General features: G+C 36.6%; 1 protein-coding gene across 1 annotated transcript; it reads left to right on the top strand.

The window, feature by feature from the left end:
- Positions 1-18,993, top strand: LOC145676063 (uncharacterized; the record flags this gene model as incomplete). The annotated part of the gene is given in 2 exon segments (XM_081746926.1): positions 1-2,713; positions 16,228-18,993. Coding segments are annotated over 2 exon segments (3,037 nt in total), but the record flags the coding sequence as incomplete, so codon positions are not given.
- Positions 18,994-26,242: the final 7,249 nt, after the last annotated feature.

Raw genomic sequence — 26,242 nt, 5'->3', positions numbered from 1 at the left:
GGGGGAGCAAATGGATGTATATACTATCAAACCATCTACAGTGAAAGGAAGTGTGAAAATTACTCAGGAGACAGTGACAGACCCTCAAATGCGTGACAGTTGTGTTGTTGGAACTCTTTGTTCAGAAAACAATGTCGACGAAAGCATGTCAACAATCAACGAAGACCAGAACAATAATTTAAATTTTGAATGTACAAGTAACGATTCCAATTATATTCGTGGTTTTACGCCTATGTGTCACATTAGTCCTGATCAAGGAACTGCAGGCACATCTAATAAAGCAGGCTTTGATTTGCCAGATTGTCCGTCAAATCCAATGTGGCCCACAAGTGATAGATGTTTCGATTGTATTATAGAAGTACCACAGGAGAAGGGACGTGAAACGATCGGGAAGTCAGATATGTTTTATGGAATTGAATTACGCGACGAAGACAAAACCGTGTTGTCTGAGAGTGCTAAACATTGTTTTCTTGTTTCTGGAAAATGTTCCAAGGACAAAGACGATAGTTCATGTTTTCCTAAGGTGCCTGAGCCTGTACCTATGCCTGAACAAAGTGTACCAACTGCTTTAACATCTATGTTTGGAGACAGCGTACCTAACTCTAACTCTCCACATGAAAACATCTCGACCAGTGCATTTACAACAAAGAATGGTATGATAGTCCCGAAAATACAAATATGTGATTCAGAAATCTCAGAAGACAACAGACTTCAAAGTGCAGAGATCTTTAACAACGAAAGAGGAGATACAGAATATGAAGATTTTCTGGATTTAGGCATTCTTTTGTGTGAATTTGGTTATGCCGAGAACAACCATCAAGAAACAAATTCTGATATTGACACAGAACAATATGATGAAATAGATGATAACTCACAATCTCCCACGATTCTTAACAATCATGGTAATGGGTCATTATCTTTAGGACTTGACCATAACTATAGCAAATACTTGAATAATATTTGCCATAGCGTTGATAATACATATTCTACTGATAACGGAACACAATACAATCTAGAAGTTCATTCTGAACGCACTGTTGGTAACGAAATACTTGCACCAAATAGCAATGATGATGAGATGCTCGGTATTTTAGATAGTAATACTTCATCTTCTAATGTAGAGTACGTAATTGAATGTGACATGGACAATAATAATGTAGGCGAAAATGTGTTGGAGACGGCTGATCAGCGGCGAGCTTATGTGCGTGTAGATACTGCCCAAAACAGTTCACAGACAGACTCGACAGAAACTACGTTGAATCAGTTTGAAATGGGAGAAACTATACAAAATGAAGGAAATGTAATTGAGAGAAATGATAACATGGAAGTCGCCAGAGAAGTGAAAGATAGAAAAACTGGGTGCTTTGGGGAAGGTGACACACCTTTAGAAGACTACTGCGGAGGTGGAAGCATTGTAAAGGAAGATGGTACAACTGCTCACGGGTTTCTTAATAATATTGCTTCCCCCCAAGTAATAGACATTCCTGCTGAACTAGAAAGGATGGAAAGTCCTTTTGTTTGGGTACCGCATGCTGGAATAAAAACTAGTAACTCTATGCCGATGGTAGATCACTTGATCGCAAAAGAGAAGGAGTTTGAAAATGTGGAGACCGATATTTTTAGAGAAATAGTTATATATTTGGTGCTGGCATACGAGCATTGTCTTATAGACAGAAATCAAGATGCCATTGCCGATCTCAACCATTGTAATGAGTTGTTGAAAAAGTATGATACTAGCTTAGGACAGTACGCGGCTCTTGAGCATGTTATCAACGCTAGTTTAGCAAATGTTGCCTACAGAATGGGACTGTTCGATGAAGCACGAGAACTTATAAGCGTCAATCAGCTAACCTATGATGATATGAATAATAAAAACAAGGCGATGATATGTGCAATGAAGGCGTGTGTATTAATGGAGTACAGTTATCATGGGAATAAACTTAGTTTACCGTTTATCAAAGAAGCTTTGAATTTGGATCCGGATAATTGGGAGTGGAATCTTTATTATGGAAAACTGCTGGGACGTTTGCGTCGAGTTGAAGACCACAATGCTCCTGTACCATTAGAACAGCTACACGTGCTAGAACGTGCCGTTGAACTCTCCAAAAATCCTGCGTGTTTAATGCATCTGGCCGATACTTACAAGAATGTCTATTTTTACTTAGCAAAGCTGCAGGAAAAGGGTCTACCTTCAGAGATTAATTATCCAGAGAAGGATTATCTCCTAGAGTCACATAATTTATACAAAGAAGCTGTGGAACTTGAGCAGAGTTGTCCTTACGTGAATGCTCGTTGTGCCAAAGGATTATGGAATCTTCCCCAACCTCAAAAGGACATGGATTTTGCAGAAGAGTGTATTATGAGAGCTTTGAAATTAGCACCAGATAACAGTCTTGTGAATCATTATGGTGGACTTTTCTACGAGATCAAAAGAGACTTCGAGAAAGCATTAGCTTGTTTGGAAAAAGCCATCCAGAGACGCAATTATCCTGCAGAATTATCGTATATGTCGTTGAAACTGAAGATGGATTCGTACTATAGTCCCTTATACCAGCTAGACGGAATGTATGACAAGTATGATGAGATTCCATACAGAGTGCAGACATTGTGTCATAGAGGGTTTTATTACTATCATATCGAGAAGAATATAGAAGCTGCTCTAAGAGAATGGAAGAAAGCCATTGAGATGGATCCAGGCAACCCTTCTTTGAAAGTAAGTACAAACATTTATAATTATTTATGTAAAAATCTTTCATTTCTTTCCGTGTAAAGTAACCTTCATCAGGTTTCGTAGCAGAATAGTTAAGTGTTTATTTTGTGGTGCGCGAGACGTAGGGTTGATTCATAGTGAAAGCAGAGGTAGTTCTACAGGGTGTCCGAGAAGTCCTTCCCTGATTACAGAAATTGATAACTCAGGCTAGAAATAAGATAGAAATATGAAACTGGTGTTGAATTGTTTACAAACTATAAAAGTTTTGGTCACATCAGTACACTTCCACATGAGCACCCTTGGTAGCACGTAGCACATCAAGGCGATATTCAATTTCCATCCACACATTAGCCAACATCACTGGAGGGATCGATGCAACGACTGTGGTTATTCGTTGCTGCAGGGTTTCAAGATCTGGTACACGTGTTCGGTAGACCTCATCCTTGACATAACCCCATAAAAAGAAGTCTAATGGGGTTATGTCAGGAGAGCGTGGAGGCCAAGCTGTTGGTTCATCACGACCAATCCATCGCCCAGGAAATGTCCTATCGAGATAGGCACGGACGTCCAAACCCCAATGAGGTGGTACACCGTCTTGCTGAAAAACGACATCGGGGCGATACTGAAGCAGCTGAGGAACAGCATACAGCTGCAACATATCCAGGTACACTGCAGATGTGATGGTATCCTCAGCGAAGAAGAATGGCCCGATAATTCGATCGTGCAATAACGCGCACCAAACATTCACCTTTGGACTGCCTCTGGTGAACTCCCTGACCTCCCTGGGGGGTTCTGAACCCCAAATGCGTACATTATGGCGATTCACTACTCCACTGACAAAGAATGTCGCTTCGTCGGAAAAGGCAATTCGTCTGAGATAACCATTATCGTCCTCAATACGTGATAGCATTTCGACCGCAAAGTCATATCGACGTGTACCGTCGTCGGGCAACAAGGCCTGAACGAGTTGCACTTTGTAAGCACGAAACAATAAACGTTTGTGTAAAATGTCATGGATAGAGCTTTTTGGCATCTGTAATTCACGTGAGGCCCTGCGCACCGATTTCTTAGGACTTCTCAGAAAAGAATGCCGCACAGCCTCCACCGTGTCTGCTGAGGTTCTTGGTCGACCAGACCTCGGAAGGTCAGCAACCGACCCTGTGTTCTTGAACTTCTCATACCAGGCTTTAATGCTCTTGACATCAGGTGGAGTCCTCCCAAATGTTGTCTGGAACTGTCTCTGCACCGTGGTTGGTGATCGTGTCTCATGGTACCACAGGACACACTGTGCCTTCTCCTGGTTGGTTGGCATGGCTTCTTGGGCTTCTTACTTACGTACTACAAACCTAAAACAAAAAAAAAAAAAAAAAAAAAAATGAGACTTGGTAAAACAGAACAAACCTAACACAGACAAAAAGTTTTATAGTTTGTAAACAATTCAACACCAGTTTCATATTTCTATCTTATTTCTAGCCTGAGTTATCAATTTCTGTAATCAGAGAAGGACTTCTCGGACACCCTGTAATTCTTTGTTAAACTGTACAGTGTTTATTGCCTCATTGTTTGTGTTAGAAACTAGCTGAAATGCTCCGTTCTTCGCACGAGAAGAATAAAGTTTATAAAAGCATATTTCAACCACCGTTTATACCCTTACGTTAGGTATTCGTCCTTTTTAAGCTGATTATTTCAATCATGTGAACTTAACTGGAGTCAAATGGTATGTTCAAAAAATAATTTCAGACAATTCAAATAAAATTAGTACTTTTTTTTTTTTTTTTTTTTTTTTTTGTCTTTCTACCATAATTAAATATTATCCAATATTTCGTACATTTTATCAAGTATCCATTATCAAGGATCATAGAGGCTTAAAATATATTCAGCACCAGGATCTTCATGTGCTTATGTAAAGCTTCGACTTCCGTGGAAATATTCAATTTTTAAGAAGTAATGTATTTTATCGTAGTAATGTGCCTTAATAGCTCATTGTCTTTTTTGGAGGTTACTCTGTGTTTCCTTAGAAATACAAAAAAAAAAAAAAAAAGGTTAGTATTAATTTTATATGGTATTATGTATTCAGTTCGTTTTCTTAATCAAATGGTTCAGTTGTTTTCTCGTAAAAAGGTGGCATATGAAGTAGAAGATATAAATTTCTCCCTTCTTTCTCTAGCAGCAGAATTTTCATAAACGCTTGAACACATGCAGTTAATTTAATGAAGAGTTTCATCTCCCTACTTAAGGGACCCTTGATCCTTTATATACGACCGCGCAGTTTTTTTTTTTCATTGTCTCGAACAGGTAGTAATCGCTGGAAACGAAGTCCGGAGAGTAAGGAGGGTGTGGCAGCAGGAAGCAGTGTAAACCCTACTTGATCAATGGCAGCAATGGTTTTCTGGCTGGTGTGAGGACGTGCATTATCATGTTGCAGAAGAAATCCTTTTGCCCATTTTCCTGGCAGCTTCCTTTGCATGGCACAACGTAAGGATCTGAGGGTCTCCACATACACTACACTGTTAATCGTGGCTCCATCTTCCAGCCAGTTGATCAGAATAATACAGAACACTATATCCCAGAACACTGTAGCCATGCGCTCCCCAGCTGAAGGTGTTCGGAATTTCTTTGGCGGTGGATTGTCATGATGTTTCCACTGCATTGATTGCCGCTTCGTCTTCAGCTCATGGTAATGGAGCCATATCTTATCACCAGTCACAAGCCTAAACATGAAATCTTCGGAATCATGTTGCAAAAGTTTCTGCACACGTCCACGGCATTGTTTTTGGTCTGCAAAGAAGAGTTTTGGAACCCATCTTGCTCTGATCTTCCCCAACAGTAAATGGTCGTGCACGATATGCTGCAGGGTGTTTCTGGTTAGTCCTGTGGCAGCTTCCATTTTAGAGAATTTGCTACATTTGTCCTCTTGAATAGTTCTTTCTACCACGGCGACGATGGCTGGTGTTATAACTGCCACTTTCCTTCCAAACTATCGTAGAGTTGCTACCCACTTTTCAACGTTCTATCCAGCTGTACACTGTTTTCCGCGACTGTGCATGTTGTTCACACACTGCCACAAATCGCCTGTGGATTTTAGCAGCGGACACCCCTCTTTCCACACAACCACAACGTCCAGCGATGTCCTCCATAATAGCTTTCCGTGTCGTCCTTAGTAACACACACAAGGGTTCAAGAAATGGGCTGCACAGGGCGCCTCTGTCGTCTACGTTGCGAGTGACGCTCCCAATTCGTAGATGAAAAGTTCTAGGTGCCTGTGACTACCTTCCCGACTCGTGGTCCACTCCACCTGGAACGAAAAAAGAAACTGTAAATCATTCTAGTACGCCCCTCATAAAATTCAAAAGCATGTGATCTTTTGATAGATAATGTAGTAAGAAAAAATACATATAATTTCAACAATCAATTTATTTATTCATTTCTCTTAGTATTTTCTATTTTCTATGTTTATATTCATTTTAAATCATTCTAACAATGGTGGGTAGAGTAGTGAGACAAATCCTACTGCTTCTTGAAGACAGTTCTTGAGAAAAGGTAATCGATTTTTGGGAATAATTTTTCATGATATGATTCCTCAATCCACCTCCACGAAAAAAGTCGCTATATCGTAGGAATTATATAACCCTCAACATAACAGCATTGATACCCAATACAAATAATGCGGAACTGAAAAATAAAGCAAGTGAAGTTATATGTCATCAGCTGTACCAACCTCAAAACACAAGAAGACCAATAGTCATTTAAATACGCGACTGATTCTGTTTGGCACTTGTGTTAACTTATTTAGGAAATTGTTCGTAATAAGTAGTATTGTTCTGATTGTTTTTTATTAAAAACCCGGACATTACCATATTAAAAAAAATCCACCCAGATATATTGTCCAGGGAGAAAAAGGAGATAAAGGAGATATGCCTGGGGAAAAGAGGACGGTTGGTAACTACTAAAATGTCCTTTGGAAAAAAAAAAACATCCTTTCTCATATGTCCGAGGAAAACAGGACGCTTTGTAACTCTGGTAATAAGTCCTCTGGAAAGAAAAACCATCCTTTCTCATATGTCCGAGGAAAAGAGGACGTTTGGTAACTCTGATAAAAAGTCCTCTGGAAAGAAAACCATCCTTTCTCATATGTCCGAGGAAAAGAGGACGTTTGGTAACTCTGGTAAAAAGTCCTCTGGAAAGAAAACCATCCTTTCTCATATGTCCGAGGAAAAGAAGACGTTTGGTAACTCTTGTAAAAAGTCATCTGGAAAGAAAACCATCCTTTCTCATATGTCCGAGGAAAAGAAGGCGTTTGGTAACTGGTAAAAAGTCCTCTGGAAAGAAAAACCGTCCCTTCTCATATGTCCGAGGAAAAGAAGGCGCTTGGTAACTCTAGTAAAAAGTCCTCTGGAAAGAAAACCATCCTTTCTCATGTCCGGGAAAAAGGAAGACACTTTGTAGCTCTGCTGGAATGTCTCCTAGAATGAAGACAGTTTCTTTCTCATTTTCACAGTCGACTGAAGTAAACCTCGTGAGTGTTGAAAGCTTTCAACAAATTAAAAGAAAACATTAGAAATGTAAGCAAAATGGTTTAAGTGATAAATTTGTCTTCAAAGTTGGTTTAAATATGACAACTAATTTCAGTTTAACGGGAAAAAATATTAATACTATATATAGGAGTACCTGCTAGAGTTGTCAGATCGTCATAATTAAAACTAACCTGAATAATGTTTGTCTTATGTGTATATAGATTTTTTTGAATATAGTTTAATTTTTGTTAGTGCATGAGCACTTAAATCGAACCTATACAAAACATAAGTTTAAAAGATAGAAGTGTTACATCGGGACACGGCTAATATTGAAAGGAAAGTATTTGAAGCTTCTTGTATAAGAAGAAGAGAGAAAAAAAAAACTATTGAACACTTGAGAAAGGAAACATAGAGAAGAACTGGGATACGATCATTATCACCTACATCAGTGATAGCCAACTTCTTTGAACTAAGAGTCCCTTCGTGGCTAAGCGGTTAGCGTTCGCGCCTTTGGCGTGGGAGACTCGGGTTCGATTCCCGGTGGTAGCTCATGTGGTTCGGATTCAACGTTAATCAGTTAGATCCACGTCTCGTATAGCCTCTTTGCTGAACGGGACGTAAAACTCGAAGTCAACTCAACTCAATTCTTTGAACTAAGGGGTCACATTATAGAAATTTCTATGTGGCGAGGGCCGCAACTTCATATGATACTTTAAATTCACTTTCCCACTTATCTTGAAATTTTCGGTTTCTATCACTAATATTCCTTTTCTTACTCATACTGACGTTCCACTGACTTAAAAAAAAAAGGAAAATAATTAATTCTTGAGGAAACTCCTTGCTGAAGCATGTTGATATATGTAATTCTGAAGTATGCTGATGTAATGCACCAGTCTGAGATTTACTAGGTTCTCAATGACAAAATCCCTTCAACGAGTCATAAAACTCCTTTTGCTCGAAAAATATCCTTACTTTCTCAAGGTTGGGTGAAGATATCTTGGATAATTTCTCAAACATGAAAACATATGTAAGAAATGAAATAAATAAATAAATAAATCGTAAGTAGAAACATATACCTGTCCTCAGTAGTACCGACAGTCACTCATTTTTCACGCTACAGCGTAAAGAAAAATTGTACGCTTAAATTTATAGATTCCTAACGTACTCAAATAAACGAAATAAAACACTAATCTAACTAATCTTAACTTTAAATTTATTTTTGGTTCCGCGCCTGAAACGTACATACACTTTGTGTATTAGTCAAAGTTATTACATTTTATTTTTAAAAAAATTTTTATGTACGTAATAAAATATATGTACGTAATATGTACAGAAATGTCAACACACATATTGTCGGGGGCCGCACGAGAAGACCTAGCGGGCCGCATGTGGCCCTCGAGCCCGTGGTTGGCCATCTCTGATCTATATTAATAAAAGCAAAAATTAGAACTGTAAATACTTCATTATACATTCTTTAGGCCTTACAAAATAATAAATTAATTTATTAATTAAATAGAATACAGATTAAAGGTTGAATTTGAGTGTAAATTGGCAAAGTGTTTAATTTGGCAACATAGTACATGCATGGATTTAAACTTACATCGAGGGGGCGCGGTGGCTCAGTGATAGAGCGTTCACCTCCGGTGCTTGGGGTCCCTGGTTCGATCCCAGCTTGCGCCGTGTGGACTTTGTGGTGAACAAACACCGTGCTCCTGGATTCTCCCGAGGTTCTCCCGTTTCCTCCCACTTTCTTCATTCCACCATTTCGTTCATTTCTCATCATTACCGTCTCCTTTAGCCTAACCGGCAGAACCGTGGGACATAAAACTTAAAGATTTCTTTTCATAAACTTGCATCATGTTAGGAGATATAATTAAGTGTAATAGGAGATTACAGGAAAGTTTCCCAAAAAATGTAAAAACAGGTTTGATTTAAGTGCAAGTTCACTAACAAAATTGTACTCTATTTTTTTTTAAATGTATATATCTCGTAACTTATACACACACACACACACACACTTTGTTGCTACAAAAACTGAAGACTTGGATAGAAAGAAGTCTTCAGTCTAAGCCCAGGCGAAGGGTGTCCACTCAAAGTACTTGAAGTATAGGTCTTCTAAATCTTTTTTCTTGCAAAGAAATTATCTTTAGAAAAAATAAAAATTCATCGCCAATCGACTTGATTTCACATTTGTCTTTCTTATCTTTCAAGTTTAAAGCTGGCAAGTTTACTTTTAACGGTATACATTTTTCTTTGGAAAGAAACACTGGACATGAGAGTGTGTCTATCAAGAGTTCGTCCACGCATAGATATGCTTTGCAAAAATCGCCGGGGACAAATATCTTATTATATTTTCTAATGGTAATATTTCTTTCTCGTATTTCTGCTTAAAAGTCATAAGTTCCTTTTATGTTAATATGTTTCTATTCAAGAGCCTTACATAATTTGCTTGTAAGGTTTGTATCTCATAGTCGTACCTCATATCTCATTTGTATGTATTTTTATGTGCTTCCTTTTTTTGCATCTGGGGAAAAAATCACATGCAAGGGTGTCGCGAAAATTTGAAACGTACTTTGGTGTGCCCAAAGAAAAAAATGATTGAGAAATACTGCAATAAACAATCGTTCTACATGTGCGTTACTGACTGGTATAGAAACAATGTACTGCTTGTTTTTAACATGCTTGGTATATGAAAAACACATTTCGTAATTTCAATTATTATTATCCTTCTTAACAAGTGTTGTACATTTCAAAACAGAAACTCCATATAAAGTTCATGTAAGGCTGTCAAATCATTAAATGAAAACAATATTGACGCCAAGCGATAATACATGTGCAACAATGAGAAAAAAATTCCTAGTCGTTTGTTCAATAAAAATATAATTTTCTAAACCAATAACAACAGCTATGTTATAAGGCATAAATAACATAGAAATGAAATGAAATTTTTTGAGTTTTACGTCCCACGGTTATGCCGGTTAGGCTAAAGGAGACGGTGATTATGAGAAATGAATGCAATAGTGGAATGAAGAAAATGGGAGGAAACGGGAGAAACCCCGAGAAAACCCGACATGACATAGACCTCCTAGATTTAGACTGTTGGCCCGTAGATCCGTACAATGTACTTCGAACACGGGCACTCCGGGTAGTAGCCGCAGAGATGACAACTTTGGTACAGGCATCTGTCATTTAACTTCCTTTTGTTGAAGTGCTGTGTACGACTACAAGGTACTTTTGAATTCAGGTACGTAGTGTAAAATGTTAGCTAAATAATAGCTTATATAAGTAGGACCTGGATTTTAAAAATAAGTGTATATGCAAACACAAATTTCGAAGGTTAGTGCATATTTCTAAAGGAATTCACATATTTCTGCATATATTTGAAGTTACAAATCATTTGAGTGTTTTCAACGTCCTAAATCGATAGTTTCGTGTGTATTGATTTTTTAATTTTATTTATTTATTTATTTTTACCGTCTGATTTATTCTTTTCTAAAGCAAACTAACTCTATGGCTTATGAAACCTGGAGGTTCAATGCCGCTTTCACAAAAGCTCTCCACTGACTTCTATCCTTAGCCAACTGGATCCAGTTTCTACTTTGTATTCCCATTTCTGCGAGGTCCATCTTGTGGTTCGGATTACACGTTAATCAGTAGATCCACGTCTCATATAGCCTCGCTGCTGAAAGAGACGCTAAACTAAAATCAACTCATTAATATTGTCCTCCCATCTGCGCCTAGGTTTTCCTAATGGTCGTTTTTTGATTGAATTTCCAATTAAAACTTTAAGACCATTCCTACTTTCTTCCATTCTGGCTATATGACCTGCCCACCTGAGCCTCTTATAGTTGATGACCCTAACAATGTTTGATAAACTGTATAAATTATGTAGTTTCTCGTTACGAAATTTTCGCTATTTGGGTCCGAATATTCGCCTCAGGATTTTATTCTCAAATACTTTCAGTCTATGTTCTTCCCTCAGTAGTTCGTAACCATACAGAGCAATAGGCATGATTATCGTTTTATATATCTTAAGCTTCACATTTCTCGACAGAATTCGCGACGACAAGAGGAACTGGGTAATAACATTAATTGTCTGCTTTTAGTCGACATTTAATTTATTTGTGGATATGTTTTTGGTCTGTTAATATTGATCTTACATATTTCAAAGTATCTAGTTTGTCGTAAGTATTATTTTATATTTTGACACATGGATATTGAGAAAACCTGAAATATCCAAGCTGGAAGCATTTGAAATGTGGTGTTGGCGCAGAATGCTGCGCATATCATGGACCGAAAGGAAAAGGAATGAAGACGTACTAAAGGAAGCTAATGAAGGACGACAGATCATGAATATAATAGGAAAAAGAATAAACAGCATGCTTGGCCATCTTATTCGGCACTCCGATTGGATCACCGTGCTGATAGAAGGAAAGGCAGAAGGAAAACCACGGAGAGGAAGACCAAGGATAGAATTTCTAGATGCAATTACGAAGAAGAGGCCTTATCAAAGTATAAAACAGCTCTCCCAAGCGAGAGAAAAGTTTTAAAATTTTCTTGTTGCCCACCAACCAATGGTTGAGGTGAACAAGAAGAACTATCTTGGCATCTTCTATGTATTTAGTTTTCTTTGCATTTACTTCTAAACCCATGTCCTGCAAGCGTTTAATAAGACCTCTGCATATCTTTCTATTGTTCCTCAATCATCCCATATCAGATTTATATCATCAGCATACGCCATAACCTAGTGAATACCATTCAGCTCTAGACCCTTGTTGCTGTCTTTGATTTTTCTTATAGCGTACACCAGAGCAAAGTTGAATAATAATGACGACAACGCATCTCCCTGTTTCAGGTGATTCTCGACGTGAAAGCTCATGTACGAAAATTTTCTTACACGGACTTAAACACATCTTATTTAATCTAATAAGCTTTTTTGGTATTTCAAATTCTGTAAGTACGTACAATGTTTCTCTCCAAACGAGTCTTAGACAGGGCTCCCAGCTGTCCTATTTTCCTATTTTTTCCTAAATTTTGGAAATTTGTGTATATTTGTCCTATATTTTAATCTTGTCCTTTATTTCCTTTATTGTCCAGTGATTGAATTATTAAAAATATAAGCCAAGGGCAGTTCCAGTGATGACTTAAATTGCTACATATTAGCAATATGCTAAATATATTTTAGCATTTTTTGCTGACGAACTAGTAACTAACCCTCCTTATTCTTCCCCAATAAAGCTTAGCTGAGAAACCTTGCCATGCTCCAGTTTCTTATAACGCAAGCTGTGTTACCATTTCCTTTCAGCAGTGTGTGTACAGCAGTATTGGCTAGGCATGGAGGTGTATTGGTATTTACCAACATATCCCAATGCCTTCCAATATTACTGTATATAATATGCAGGGTTTGCACACGTGTCCTTGAAAATCTGGAAATAAAAATGTGTCGTGGAAACGCCCTAGAAAAGTCATGGAAAGCAGAAAAATAGTGAAAATCCTGGAAATTATTTATGAACTGGAAATGTCCTGAAATTTATGTTGTATAACAGGGTTTGGGTACAAAACCTCGCGGCCAGAACCTCGCGGCGACAACCTCGCGGACCAAAACCTCGCGGCGACAACCTCGCGGACCAAAACCTCGCCTGGCCAAAACCTCGCCTCCCAAAACCTCGCGGCCCAAAATCTCGCCGGGCCGAAACCTCGCCTGGCCAAAACCTCGCCGCCCAAAACCTCGCGGGACAAAATCTCGCCGGGCCAAAACCCCGCCTGGCCAAAACCTCGCCGCCCAAAACCTCGCGGGCCAAAATCTCGCCGGGCCAAAACCTCGCGCCCCAAAATATCGCCATACCCAAAATCTCGCCTGACCAAAATGTAAATGTTCCAACAGATGATAAGGATGACGGTATAAAAGACGCTGTTTCAGAAAAAGTATCACGGGTATTTGACCATGTCTCGCGATACCATATGAAAATTCTATTTCTGTGTTAGAGGATTTCAATGTGAAGATAGGGCGACAGGATGTTTTTAAACTGGTTATAGGGAAAGAAAGTCTGCATAAGGAAAGCAATGACAACTAACAGGGTTAGTTTCGTGAACTTTGGAGCATCCAAAAACTTAAAATTTCAACAAAAATCTAATAATATTTATGAAAGTATGAAATAATATATGAGTTTTTACGACGTCCCTTGATTATGTCCTGTAGGTTAAAGGAGATGTAGATGACCAGGATGAAGGAAATGATCGAATAAAGAAAGTGGGAGGAAACGGGAATAACCTGAGAAAGCCCATGCACACGATGCTTTTTGTATCTTCTTCTTCTTCTTCTTATTATTATTATTATTATTATTATTATTATTATTATTATTATTATTATTATTATTATTATTTATTATTATTATTATTATTATTATTATTATTATTATTATTATTATTATTATTATTATTATTATTATTATTATTATTATTATTATTATTATTATTATTTGTAATGTGGAATTGCATATTAAGAAACTCATTGGGTAAATTTTAAAGAAAAGTTTCATTCGCGAGGTTTTGGCCACGCGAGGTTTTGGGTGGCGAGGTTTTGGCCCGGCGAGGTTTTGGCAACGCGAGGTTTTGGCCCGGCGAGATTTTGTCCCGCGAGGTTTTGGCCCGGCGAGATTTTGTCCCGCGAGGTTTTGGCCGGCGAGATTTTGGGCGGCGATGTTTCGGCCGCGAGATTTTGTCCGTATCCCGTATAACAGTTGTTAGAAGTGTATATATAATTTACAGAGCTATGATGAATGAAATGCTATTCATTATTTATTTCAGAGGGAAATACGTTAATCAAATAATTCAATGTTTAATTAGATTCAAATATTTTATTACAGACAAATAAGTTATCAATCTTTTTTTTTCATTAGAAAGAAATGAAGTAATAAAAAATAATGTCAAAATAAAGATCATCTGTAAATAAAAGAACTGGAAGGATAGTAGGAAGGGAGAGAAATAGTTAATATTTTTGCGTGCATTAATTGAATTTTACGTATTCATAATTATGTATGAATAACGACATGTAAAATGTGTTTAAATCCCATTGTAATTCTATAAATAAGATTTAACTATTTCTTGTGAGGTAGTGCGAATATGATCTGAATTCTAACAATAGTGGAGCTGAATTTTTTAGTGCTTTTACTATTTTCAATGCCTTGTTCAAATTCTATTGTTTGCACAAAAATCTTAAAAACAAAAGAAAAAGTAACATGAAAAGTGTAATTCAGAATGTATGGAGATGTAGTATCGTTAAAGAAATAATACTTCCAGTTGCATTACTAATTTGTGTTCGTGCATTGTAGTCAAAATTTTTGGTATCCCGGAAAATCTGCAATGAATACTGGCAAAGTTTTGGAAGGTTGGCGGGTGAAGGGTGGCTTTTTCTTACAATACATTAATACTTTTTCTGGGCTTCAGAGCATAATATTTTATTGTAGAAACCAAACTGTTCTATTTTATAAACCAAACTGTCCTATATTTTTTCAATGTCCTGCTGGTAGGTCTGCTTAGGCCTTTGTAAAATCAATAAATAATTGATTACCAGGATATTGTATTCCCACTTCTTTTCGAGTATTTGTCGAATGGTAAATATTTGGTCGATAGTTGGTCGATTTCGTCTAAATCCATACTGATAATCACCAATATATTCATCTGCGTATGACGTCAATCTTGTTAATAGAATATTTAAGAGGGTTTTATAGGATGTTGACAGAAGTGAGATGCCTTGATAATTATTACAATCAGTTTTGTCCCCTTTCTTGTGAATTGGGACAATGATTGATCCTTTCCACTCTTGTGGCAAGTCCTCCGTGTTCCAGATAAGAAGAATGAGTTTGTATTTCCCTTTCTTCACGAACATTAGTTTTTGGCTGCGTGTTAAGCAAATCGTAAAGAAATCTTTCCATTTATTTAAGATGCTATCTGTATCAGTGAGAATTGTTCCGTTGGCTTTTTTTAACATATAAGCAGGAGGTTGATAGCTTTTTTAAAATTTGTTGATGCCCTTATATATGTCCAGAATGTTTTTGTTTGTAGTATTATCTTCAAGTTAATTAATTTAGATTTCAAAAATCGAGTTTCTTTGTTCTGAAACTTTTGGAAGTTTCACACCTGATGTCATCGAAATTTTGTAGTTATATTGTTTGGATTATGTAGCCAACGTAGTTTTGCTTGTTTTCTTCTCTCTGCAAGTTTAGTGAATTCCTGGTCTAACTATGGTTTGTTCCTATGTATTTCCGTGTGCCCCAGTTTTTCTTTTGCTAAAATTTAAATGCTATCCCTAATTTCAAACCAACTATCGTCAACATTAGTGCACTCCGATCATTCTAAAACCGAGAATCTATTCGAGACTTCAATCTGGTATTCCTCTTTCGCCTGGCTCTCCTCTAATTTCTTTAAATCAAACCTTTCCGTTTTTCAGATGAATATTTCCTTTATTCAACGATAATCTCTCTCTTATTATCGCTTCTACCAGGTAGTGATTAGTATCACAGTCAGCTCCTTTGAACAACCAAACATCAGTATATATATAAGAACTGTATATAAGAAGGCCCCCCCCCAAACAAAAATCCTGGCTACGCTACTGGAGAGAATATACTTTCCCGACGTTCGCATATAAATTTATAATAACCTTTGGAGCTAGACATGAAACAACTCAGCGGATGCTATGTTGGAGTCAGTTAAGATTTTTGTTGAAAAAATTTTATAATTATTATTCTAACAAACAATAGACGACATTTGACACAAGAAAATCTCGAAAAACTCCTAGTAGTGTACTGTGGAAACTCATTCTGTAGACAGCAACCGTTGTAAACAAGTGAATTCGAAATGAATACGCTTAGTTTTAAGTGCATATTACATGTAAATCATATTTTCTAACTTTTTAGGGTACGTATGTTTAGGTTTTTCATGGATAAAAATCCGAATCCTACGTATAATCTAATATATATCTGAATTTTGTTTATTTTCTTTCAGAGATACGGAAATGTGTTTAACATAAAGGAAACAGTCAACATTTATAGGATAATGGAGGAAGAAATAGGGAAATTACTACAGACAGTCCATCATCCAGAAAACAAGAGATATTTGATGGAAATCTTACAGCTAGTTCAAACCAGTAAACCTAAACCAAAAATGAAACGTCCACCATTCAGAAACTACAATCAGCGTAACAGAAATGGGAATACTGAAAGAAAATACTCTCGACAAAGTGACGAACGAAATGAGAATCGGGCATGGCAGGAGAAGCCTCATCAACAAAGTTCAACCGAAGAAAACGTCACCGAGGAAAACGAGTGAAAAAAGGTGTAAATTCACTAATTTTTAATAACATACTGTACTAGAGGAAGATTGTTGTTGTTGTTTTACTTTTTTTAAAAATGTAGCAAAAATTTGTTCGCTATAATAATTAATGTGCCAAGAAACATTCTTTGTAAAAATAATTTGCTACAGACAAAATAATTTTGAAAAACAATATAAAAATACCTTGAAAGGATTTTAGAATCCAGTGCACACAATATTATTATGTTGTTAATTTTCTAGTTTCTACTATTTGTATTCTTGTTTGTAGTTATTAGTTTTGTTTTAGATTTAACTATAGAGTTATTTTAGTAGTAAACTATTGGACTAGTTTTATACTTCGAAGAATTTTTTTTATAATTACATTCCAAAAAAAAAAAGTTTTAAACTAGTCTACTGTAATCTGTGAACAGTATGGGCTTCTCCACTATGTCACATTTGTTGTTATCATTATATAGTAGCTTGTGAGAACTTTAAAAATTGCAATCGTTAGAAGAATTGGGTAGTTAAAGTTGATTCATTAGTAAAGTATTGAGTATAAACGTTGTTAGGTAAAAGCTTTAATGTGGATTATTTTTAGAAATATTTAGTCATTAGTACAGTCAGAAACAATATTAAGTATAGATTGGAGGTATAGGAAATGGTAGCTCCATATAGCTCCAACCTATACTTAATATTGATTCTGACAGTACATTCAGCTAGGTAAAAAGAAAAGAAAGACAAAGAATAAGAACCGTCCATTTATTTTCAGTCATACTGTCATTTTGTTTCTGTTCCACCTTCATTTCCTGGTGCTGGAATTGGTGGTCCTAGCATGATAGTTAACGAAATACAAAATATTATATCCACTAAAAAATGTGTTGTTTAACACTAACTAAACGATGTAAGCATATATAATGTTATGGCAGCTTAAATGCTTCGGTCTAAATAAAATTTTGTTCTATAATATTGTTTGAAAGCCAATTTTTTTAACATATTAGAAGAGAAATTTCTAGATTCATTCTAGTACCTAGATTTATGTCTAACAGTATTGTAAAGATATAAGTTATATTTTATTTAAAAACAGTCCAGGTTATCATTACTCTGTGATACCATATAATTTTGAAAATCTAAACGTCAAATACGCAAAAATGCCACGTACGTTTCAATACAAACGAATTAGTGAGTTAAAATGTTGCTCTCTCAGATATACTTGGTGTTGTGAACTGTATCGATAGCGTTTATGCTAACTGTTGTTTTGCAGAAGGTGTTAGTGATCTTTAACTACAAGACGATAGAAGTAGAATGTCCCCTTTTATTATTATTATTATCAACTACAGAAATAACAAAAAGTTTGAAGTTAAATATCTTTCTATATCTAGTGTTGTATGGCTTTCACATCCTTGTTGATATTATCACCAAAAATATTGACTTAACGTTTATGAAAGACGGTATAGCAAACTTCGTTTCTTAAGAACAATTTCGTACACTTAATTTCTTCTTGTTTAGTGAACAAGAAAAAAAAATAGGTTTGGAAATGATACTTTAATGTTTGAAAGTAATATAGTTTAAATTTAGACAGAGAATGTTTTAATAAAAAACATTTCGAGGAAAGGAAAGAGATAAGAGTCTCTCTGTTCATATCGAAATTTGTCCCCAGGTTTTAGTACAACACTTCAGGTAACTTTATTGTTAAACTGTTGTTAGAATATTAATATTTTAATATAGACACTACGTTAAAATGTAAAAAGTGTAATACATTATATTTTTATATGCAAAATATCTTTGATTCTGCTACAAAAAATAAAAGTTTTTTTTGAGTGTACTTGAATGCTTGCAGCAAATCTAATGTCTATAATTTACAAGTAAATATATTACAGAGTACAAACCTTAAATAAGCGATTGTGTTTAGTATAAACTTTTAAAAAAAAATGTGATTACGGTGCAAGTTATCGTACTTGTAGATAATTTTAGGAAAATATATTTGCGTATTTTCGTTTAGTCAAATAAGTTGTTTTACGTATTAAAGATTGAAAAGTTACTGTTGTGCTTTGTGGTTTTTAAGAGTAAATAGATTTTATTAGTTATGATAAATATTTCTAGTAGCTCTTTCTGTCTTTTCACTTTTATAGAATAAGAAATGTAAACAAACATACAATCTTGGAAATTTGTATAATTTATAAGTGTGGAAACTTAACATTTTCGAAGTTTGTTTCATGTTTAGTACAATACTACAGTTGGTGAACATGTGCTTTGTATTTGTTGTTTTAGTTTTATCTTTCAGATTGGCTATAGGCACCACATACAGACCAATGGATCTCTTGTTGGAAAAAATCCCCCCCCCCCAAAAAAATCTTGTAATAGAAAATTTTTAACATTTTGTCCTTTTTCAAGTTTTGTTACTATAAAAACTAGTGTATTAGTTTCATGTAATATTATATAAATTCACAATAAAACATACGCAAAAATACTTGAACTAATGCGTAGTTTTGTCATAAGTTTTAAGACAATTGTTTATCATATTCTCACTATTGCCATCTACCGAAACGATAAAAAAATATTAGAAATATGTGACGCTAGTGGTGACCTCTACAACTACCTTGAGTCCTCCAGAAATTTTCAGTTGTTCGCATAGATAAATATATATTCAAAGGATTAGCAGGCAAAAATGTGAGATGAAATAAAATTAGCCACCCAAAAATTGACTTGTCCCTCCCCCTGTTTAATATTCTGGCTACTTGCCTGCATTTATGGGATTCCAGTTGTTATGAAGCAGGGATGTTTTACATTCCAGCGTCAAACGTCGAATGAAATACAGTATTAGAGAATTATGCCAAAGAACAAAAAAATCCTTTCCAATAAAACTTTATTGTATTAAAATTTGCAAAGTTTATGTATCGGCTTTCTAGAGTTCGGAGTGAATCTAATTGCAATGCACGTGGTAGCTCAATGGTAAAGCGCTCACCTCTGGTGCATGGGGTTCTTGCTTCAATTTCAGCTCCCATCAAGTGTTCTTTGTGGTGGACAAATACCTTGTAGTGGGTTCTCCCGTTTCCTCCCAATCTTCATTTCCCTGTTATATCATCTATCTTATTAGCACCGTCCCCTTTAGTCCCGATACATAATAGTGAGATCTCGTCACGTTTAACAGATATGAATTTTTCTTCTGCACGGCAATGCCCCAGTTCATTTGGTAGTAATAATTCATCAGCTTTGTGTGCCTTGTCCTGTGCTGTGCTCCTGTAATCCAGCTCTTGAAGGCGAGATAGTGGTAGGGAATGTCCTATTCTGTGAGAATTGATCTTGCATGGTAGTCGATGCACCAGATTCAAACTCCGGTCCTGGAGCCTACGTTACTATAGTTTTCGTCCTTCATGTTGCAAAACTTAAAAATTCTCTCATCTGCTTTTTGCAAAGAAATACAAGAAATTACGTTATCCCAATCAATTGGATTTCTTTCTAGCCGGTAAGATTTGACGTCGTTGCAAATCTTACGAAAGACATCGTAGACAGTCTAGTGCTCCAAATCTTCTATTTTGGAATTCCATTGCATGGGCACAGTAACTGGGTATTAGATCGTTTACTTGCGATTTTGTAGTGGATAACATGGTGTCCATTGATTTTCTCGACATTCTCGCGACTTTGTAGTGGATGACATCGCGTCCATTAATTTTCTCGACGTTCTTGCCACTTTGTAGTGGCTAACATCGCGTCCATTAATTTTTCTCGACGTTCTCGCCACTTTGTAGTGGATAACATCGCGTCCATTAATTTTCTCGACGTTCTCGCCACTTTGTAGTGGATAACATCGCGTCCATTAATTTTTCTCGACGTTCTCGCCACTTTATAGTGGATAATATCGCGTTCATTAATTTTCTCGACGTTCTCGCCACTTTGTAGTGGATAACATCGCATCCATTAATTTTCTCGACTTTCTCGCCACTTTGTAGTGGATAACATCGCATCCATTAATTTTCTCGACGTTCTCGCCACTTTGTAGTGGATAATATCGCATCCATTAATTTTCTTGCGACTTTGTAGTGCATAATATCGTGTCCGTTGATTTTCTCGACATTCTCGCGACTTTGTAGTGGATAACATCTCGTCCATTAATTTTCTCGACGTTCTCGCCACTTTGTAGTGAATAACATCGCATCCATTAATTTTCTCGACGTTCTCGCCACTTTGTAGTGGATAACATCGCATCCATTAATTTTCTTGCGACTTTGTAGTGCATAATATCGTGTCCGTTGATTTTCTCGACATTCTCGCCACTTTGTAGTGGATAATATCGCGTTCATTAATTTTCTCGACGTTCTCGCCACTTTGTAGTGGATAACATCGCATCCATTAATTTTCTTGCGACTTTGTAGTGCATAATATCGTGTCCGTTGATTTTCTCGACATTCTCGCCACTTTGTAGTGGATAACATCGCATCCATTAATTTTCTTGCGACTTTGTAGTGCATAATATCGTGTCCGTTGATTTTCTCGACATTCTCGCGACTTTGTAGTGGATAACATCGCGTCCATTAATTTTCTCGACGTTCTCGCCACTTTGTAGTGAATAACATCGCATCCATTAATTTTCTCAACGTTCTCGCCACTTTGTAGTGGATAACATCGCATCCATTAATTTTCTCGACGTTCTCGCCACTTTGTAGTGGATAATATCGCGTTCATTAATTTTCTCGACGTTCTCGCCACTTTGTAGTGGATAACATCGCATCCATTAATTTTCTTGCGACTTTGTAGTGCATAATATCGTGTCCGTTGATTTTCTCGACATTCTCGCCACTTTGTAGTGGATAACATCGCATCCATTAATTTTCTTGCGACTTTGTAGTGCATAATATCGTGTCCGTTGATTTTCTCGACATTCTCGCGACTTTGTAGTGGATAACATCGCGTCCATTAATTTTCTCGACGTTCTCGCCACTTTGTAGTGAATAACATCGCATCCATTAATTTTCTCAACGTTCTCGCCACTTTGTAGTGGATAACATCGCATCCATTAATTTTCTCGACGTTCTCGCCACTTTGTAGTGGATAATATCGCGTTCATTAATTTTCTCGACGTTCTCGCCACTTTGTAGTGGATAATATCGCGTTCATTAATTTTCTCGACATTCTCGCGACTTTGTAGTGGATAACATCGCATTCATTAATTTTCTCGGCGTTCTCGCGACTTTGTAGTGGATGGCATTGCGTCCATTAATTCTCTCGACGTTCTCGCGACTTTGTAGTGGATGACATCGCGTCCATTAATTTTCTCGACGTTCTCGCCACTTTGTAGTGGATAATATCGCATCCATTAATTTTCTCGACATTCTCGCGACTTTGTAGTGGATAACATCGCATACATTAATTTTCTCGACGTTCTCGCGACTTTGTAGTGGATGGCATTGCGTCCATTAATTTTCTCGACGTTCTCGCCACTTTGTAGTGGATGGCATTGCGTCCATTAATTTTCTCGACGTTCTCGCCACTTTGTAGTGGATAATATCGCGTTCATTAATTTTCTCGACGTTCTCGCCACTTTGTAGTGGATAACATCGCATCCATTAATTTTCTTGCGACTTTGTAGTGCATAATATCGTGTCCGTTGATTTTCTCGACATTCTCGCCACTTTGTAGTGGATGACATCGCGTCCATTAATTTTCTCGACGTTCTCGCCATTTTGTAGTGGATGACATCGCGTCCATTAATTTTCTCGACGTTCTCGCCACTTTGTAGTGGATAATATCGCGTTCATTAATTTTCTCGGCGTTCTCGCGACTTTGTAGTGGATGGCATTGCGTCCATTAATTCTCTCGACGTTCTCGCGACTTTGTAGTGGATGACATCGCGTCCATTAATTTTCTCGACGTTCTCGCCACTTTGTAGTGGATAATATCGCGTTCATTAATTTTCTCGACATTCTCGCGACTTTGTAGTGGATAACATCGCATACATTAATTTTCTCGACGTTCTCGCGACTTTGTAGTGGATGGCATTGCGTCCATTAATTCTCTCGACGTTCTCGCGACTTTGTAGTGGATGACATCGCGTCCATTAATTTTCTCGACGTTCTCGCCACTTTGTAGTGGATAATATCGCGTTCATTAATTTTCTCGACATTCTCGCGACTTTGTAGTGGATAACATCGCATACATTAATTTTCTCGACGTTCTCGCGACTTTGTAGTGGATGGCATTGCGTCCATTAATTCTCTCGACGTTCTCGCGACTTTGTAGTGGATGACATCGCGTCCATTAATTTTCTCGACGTTCTCGCCACTTTGTAACGGGTAACATCGTGTCCGTTGGTTTTCTCGACATTCTCCCACATTCTCATTCCCCCAGTTATTTCATAATAATCACTTGCATTAATCATCCATCTCCTTTAGCCCAAATGGCATAATATGAGGACTTAAAACTAGAAATTTCATTTTATTTCATACTAGTTATAAGCACAAATCTTTGCTGGGTCTTAATTCAGAACTTGGATTAAAAAGAAAGGAAGAAGATTGGTGTTAAAAGAATGTCTCCACAGCCATTGCCCGGGTATTTATCCTTTCTTTTTATGTGAACCCGCGACGGTATGAGTAACAGAGAATATATTTATCCTGTATTGTTATGTAAGCCCGCATATCCTATGTCGTACGGGTTGCATATAGAAAGCACTTGGAACGTGTTAAACCCGTAAATTTTCCACCAGAAATATGGTGCGTAATTTGACTTCTCTGATCCTATCCTGAGCCGAAAATCGAAAGCATGGCTTTGTATGTGATTAGATCTCGTGAAGATCTATCGTTGTACAGATTTTTGGTGGCTCTTTTCTATGCGAAAAGCTGATAACAGACACACACATTATTTTTTATTATTATTAAAGAAAGATGATGATGTTAGAATTGAGATGAATAATAATAATTTTCTAGAAGTGATATTAAAATGTGCATTGAAAACAATACCTGTAGTCACGTTAAAAAGATCTTGAATGTATATTGTTCTTTTAAAAACTCTTTACTTGTGTCCAATATAAATAAAGGATAAATCAAAAAGTTTGAGGCCATAGGCCAAGTGGAATATGAGTAAAGATTTTAAAAAAGAAAGAAAGAAGAGTTGTTAGAAATATGTGGTTTTCAATCTAAAGTGGTGAAATTTTTCGAATCTCACCAACCATTCAGACTCTTTACTAATAAAGTGAAAGATGTTAAACGATAAAACAGTGTTACTAGTTCAGTCGGATATCTCGACTCATAACGGAGTTGGCCTATTGCCCATAACTTTTGATGCACCTTGTGTATTCTCGGAAAAAAATGTTAAAAGAGACAAAGGATATAACTGTTTGCTTGACTTTATCACAGATACTTATTGAGGGTGAATTTTGAACGATAATTTTCACATATATATCACCATTTCTTATGTAATCCCGAAGTTCTCCATTAAATTTCACGTTATGTCGAGGCTGAAATTAAGTTTCAAGAAAAAAATTAAGAAAGGACCTCACGGCACTCATTCAACTAGTTAGAACTGTGTTTTCATATCTTTTTCTGACGAATGACAATGATTTGACGTACTTCAAGTGTCCGATCTTCTAAGACACGTGTAAAAAGTCATACGGTGATGTCAATTTTACTACTTTTACACTGTATTGCAAGATGCATAAAACAATGTTCTACATCATGATTTGGTAAAGATATTTTCATTCTAATATTTCGTACTTCATTAATTTTCTATTTAAATTTTGTTTCTATTATTTAATCTGAAAAGAAAATCAATAAAATGTTAGAAAAAATGAGAAGGGGCTTTGAAGAATATGGGATGAAAATAAATGTTAGAAAGACAAAAGCCATGGTGATTGGAACGAAGGGGTCTGTGTCAAATATAAAAGTAGGAAGGGAGAAAGTAGAACAAGTGGATAGTTTTCGATATCTGGGTAGTATACTTAGTAATAACATGAAGTGCGAACGTGAAATAAAAGCAAGGATAGGAATGGCGAAAGAAGCCTTTAAGAAGAAGAAAAGTCTCTTTTGTGGGAACTTGAAGAAAGAGTTGAGAAAAAGACTCATAAAATGCTTCGTGTGGAGTGTTATACTGTATGGGGCGGAAACGTGGATATTACGTAAAGGTAACGAAAATCGACTGGAAGCCTTCGAAATGTGGGTGTGGAGAAGAATGGAAATAATTAGTTGTGTCGAGCGGAAAACGAATGAGAGAGTGTTAGAAATGGTGGGTGAGAAAAGAACACTTTTAGATATTATTAGGAAGAGGAAGAGAAACTGGTTGGGACATTGCCTAAGAAGAGATTGTATCATGAGGGACGTCCTAGAGGGTATGGTCGCGGGAAAGAGAGGGAGGGGGCGAAGGAGACTACAATTAATGGATGATATAAAAACAGAAAGATCATACGCGAAGACGAAGAAGTTAGCGGAGGACCGTGGAGCATGGAAGCTTCTCAGCTGCGGCAAGTGACCTGCCAATAAAGGCAGAATACCTATGATGATGATGATGATGATCTATTATTTAAAAAAAAATATTTAAAGAAGTCAGGAACAGAGTTTTCACTTTTGGTATCCTCAAAATACTCTTTTAAGGTGGTAATCTTTTTAGGTATTATCTATTATATTATCTTTTGCATGTGCATATCATTTCATATACTCCGTCATTTTGTGTAGTCTCTTTAGAATGGCTTTTGAAAGTTATTATTATTTCAGTAGTCCTTCCATACTGTATTAATATCATACTTGCTATACAATTGTATTAATTTTATGACTTGGAACTAGATCCATCTTTCTTTTCTTTATTTACGTACCAGCGTCTATTATCCGCTTCACTGGATTAAAGGAAGAAACATTAGTAATATGTTCGCTCTCAAATCGATAGAAACAAAGAAAATACAAAGAAAATCAGAAAATAATAAGTAATCTATGTACATAAAAATTGAATTTTACTATTGTGCACTAAATTTGGATTTAAACGGCATCGGAAGTCCCAGTGTTCATCTCAGCGACTATCGAAAACTGTGGATTCGACACTATTATTGGTCATTTTCGATTATTTTTATATCTATATTTCCCCTCTACACTCCCCAAGTTGCTAGGGCTGCGTTGGCTCAGTGGTAGAGCGTTCACCTCTGGTGCTTGGGGTCCCGGGTTCGATCCCTGCCCCCACCAAGTGAACCTTGTGGTGGACAAAAACCGTGTGCGTGGGTTTCCTCGGGGTTCTCCCGTTTCCTCCCACTTTCTTCACCCCATCATTTCATTCATTAGTCACCATCACCGTCTCCTTTAGCCTAACCGGCATAACCGTGGGACGTAAAAACTCAAAGATTTCATTTTTCCCCCAAGTTGCACCACCGAAGTGAAATGATCAAATAACCATACCAGGTCCGAACCTCATCTATGTTGAAAATTTGATCGAGGTTCATCGGGTGATTCAAGAGGTATGAAATCACTATCATTTCACTTTCATTGTTATTTATATAGATTTTTGGTATTTATTGCTTATTAATTCAACATTATTTAACTATACTACAGTATTCATTTTTCCCGTTGTATACCCAACTTTTTCGCATAAATATATCAAAAATGCGGTTTCTCACTTTTAAGAGATTTTTTCTTCAACTATTACAGGACGATATTCAATATTTGTTGGAATAAAAATGCCTTAAAGAGATAGTAGTTCTGGTAAGCAGACGCACGAAAAATAGGTACAATGGATAAAATAA

Source organism: Thermobia domestica, chromosome 18 (assembly GCF_964235325.1).
Source record: "Thermobia domestica chromosome 18, izTheDome1.hap1.1, whole genome shotgun sequence".
In the NCBI taxonomy this organism is placed as follows: Eukaryota; Metazoa; Arthropoda; class Insecta; order Zygentoma; family Lepismatidae; genus Thermobia; species Thermobia domestica.
This window is presented reverse-complemented; position numbering and strand designations above follow the sequence as displayed.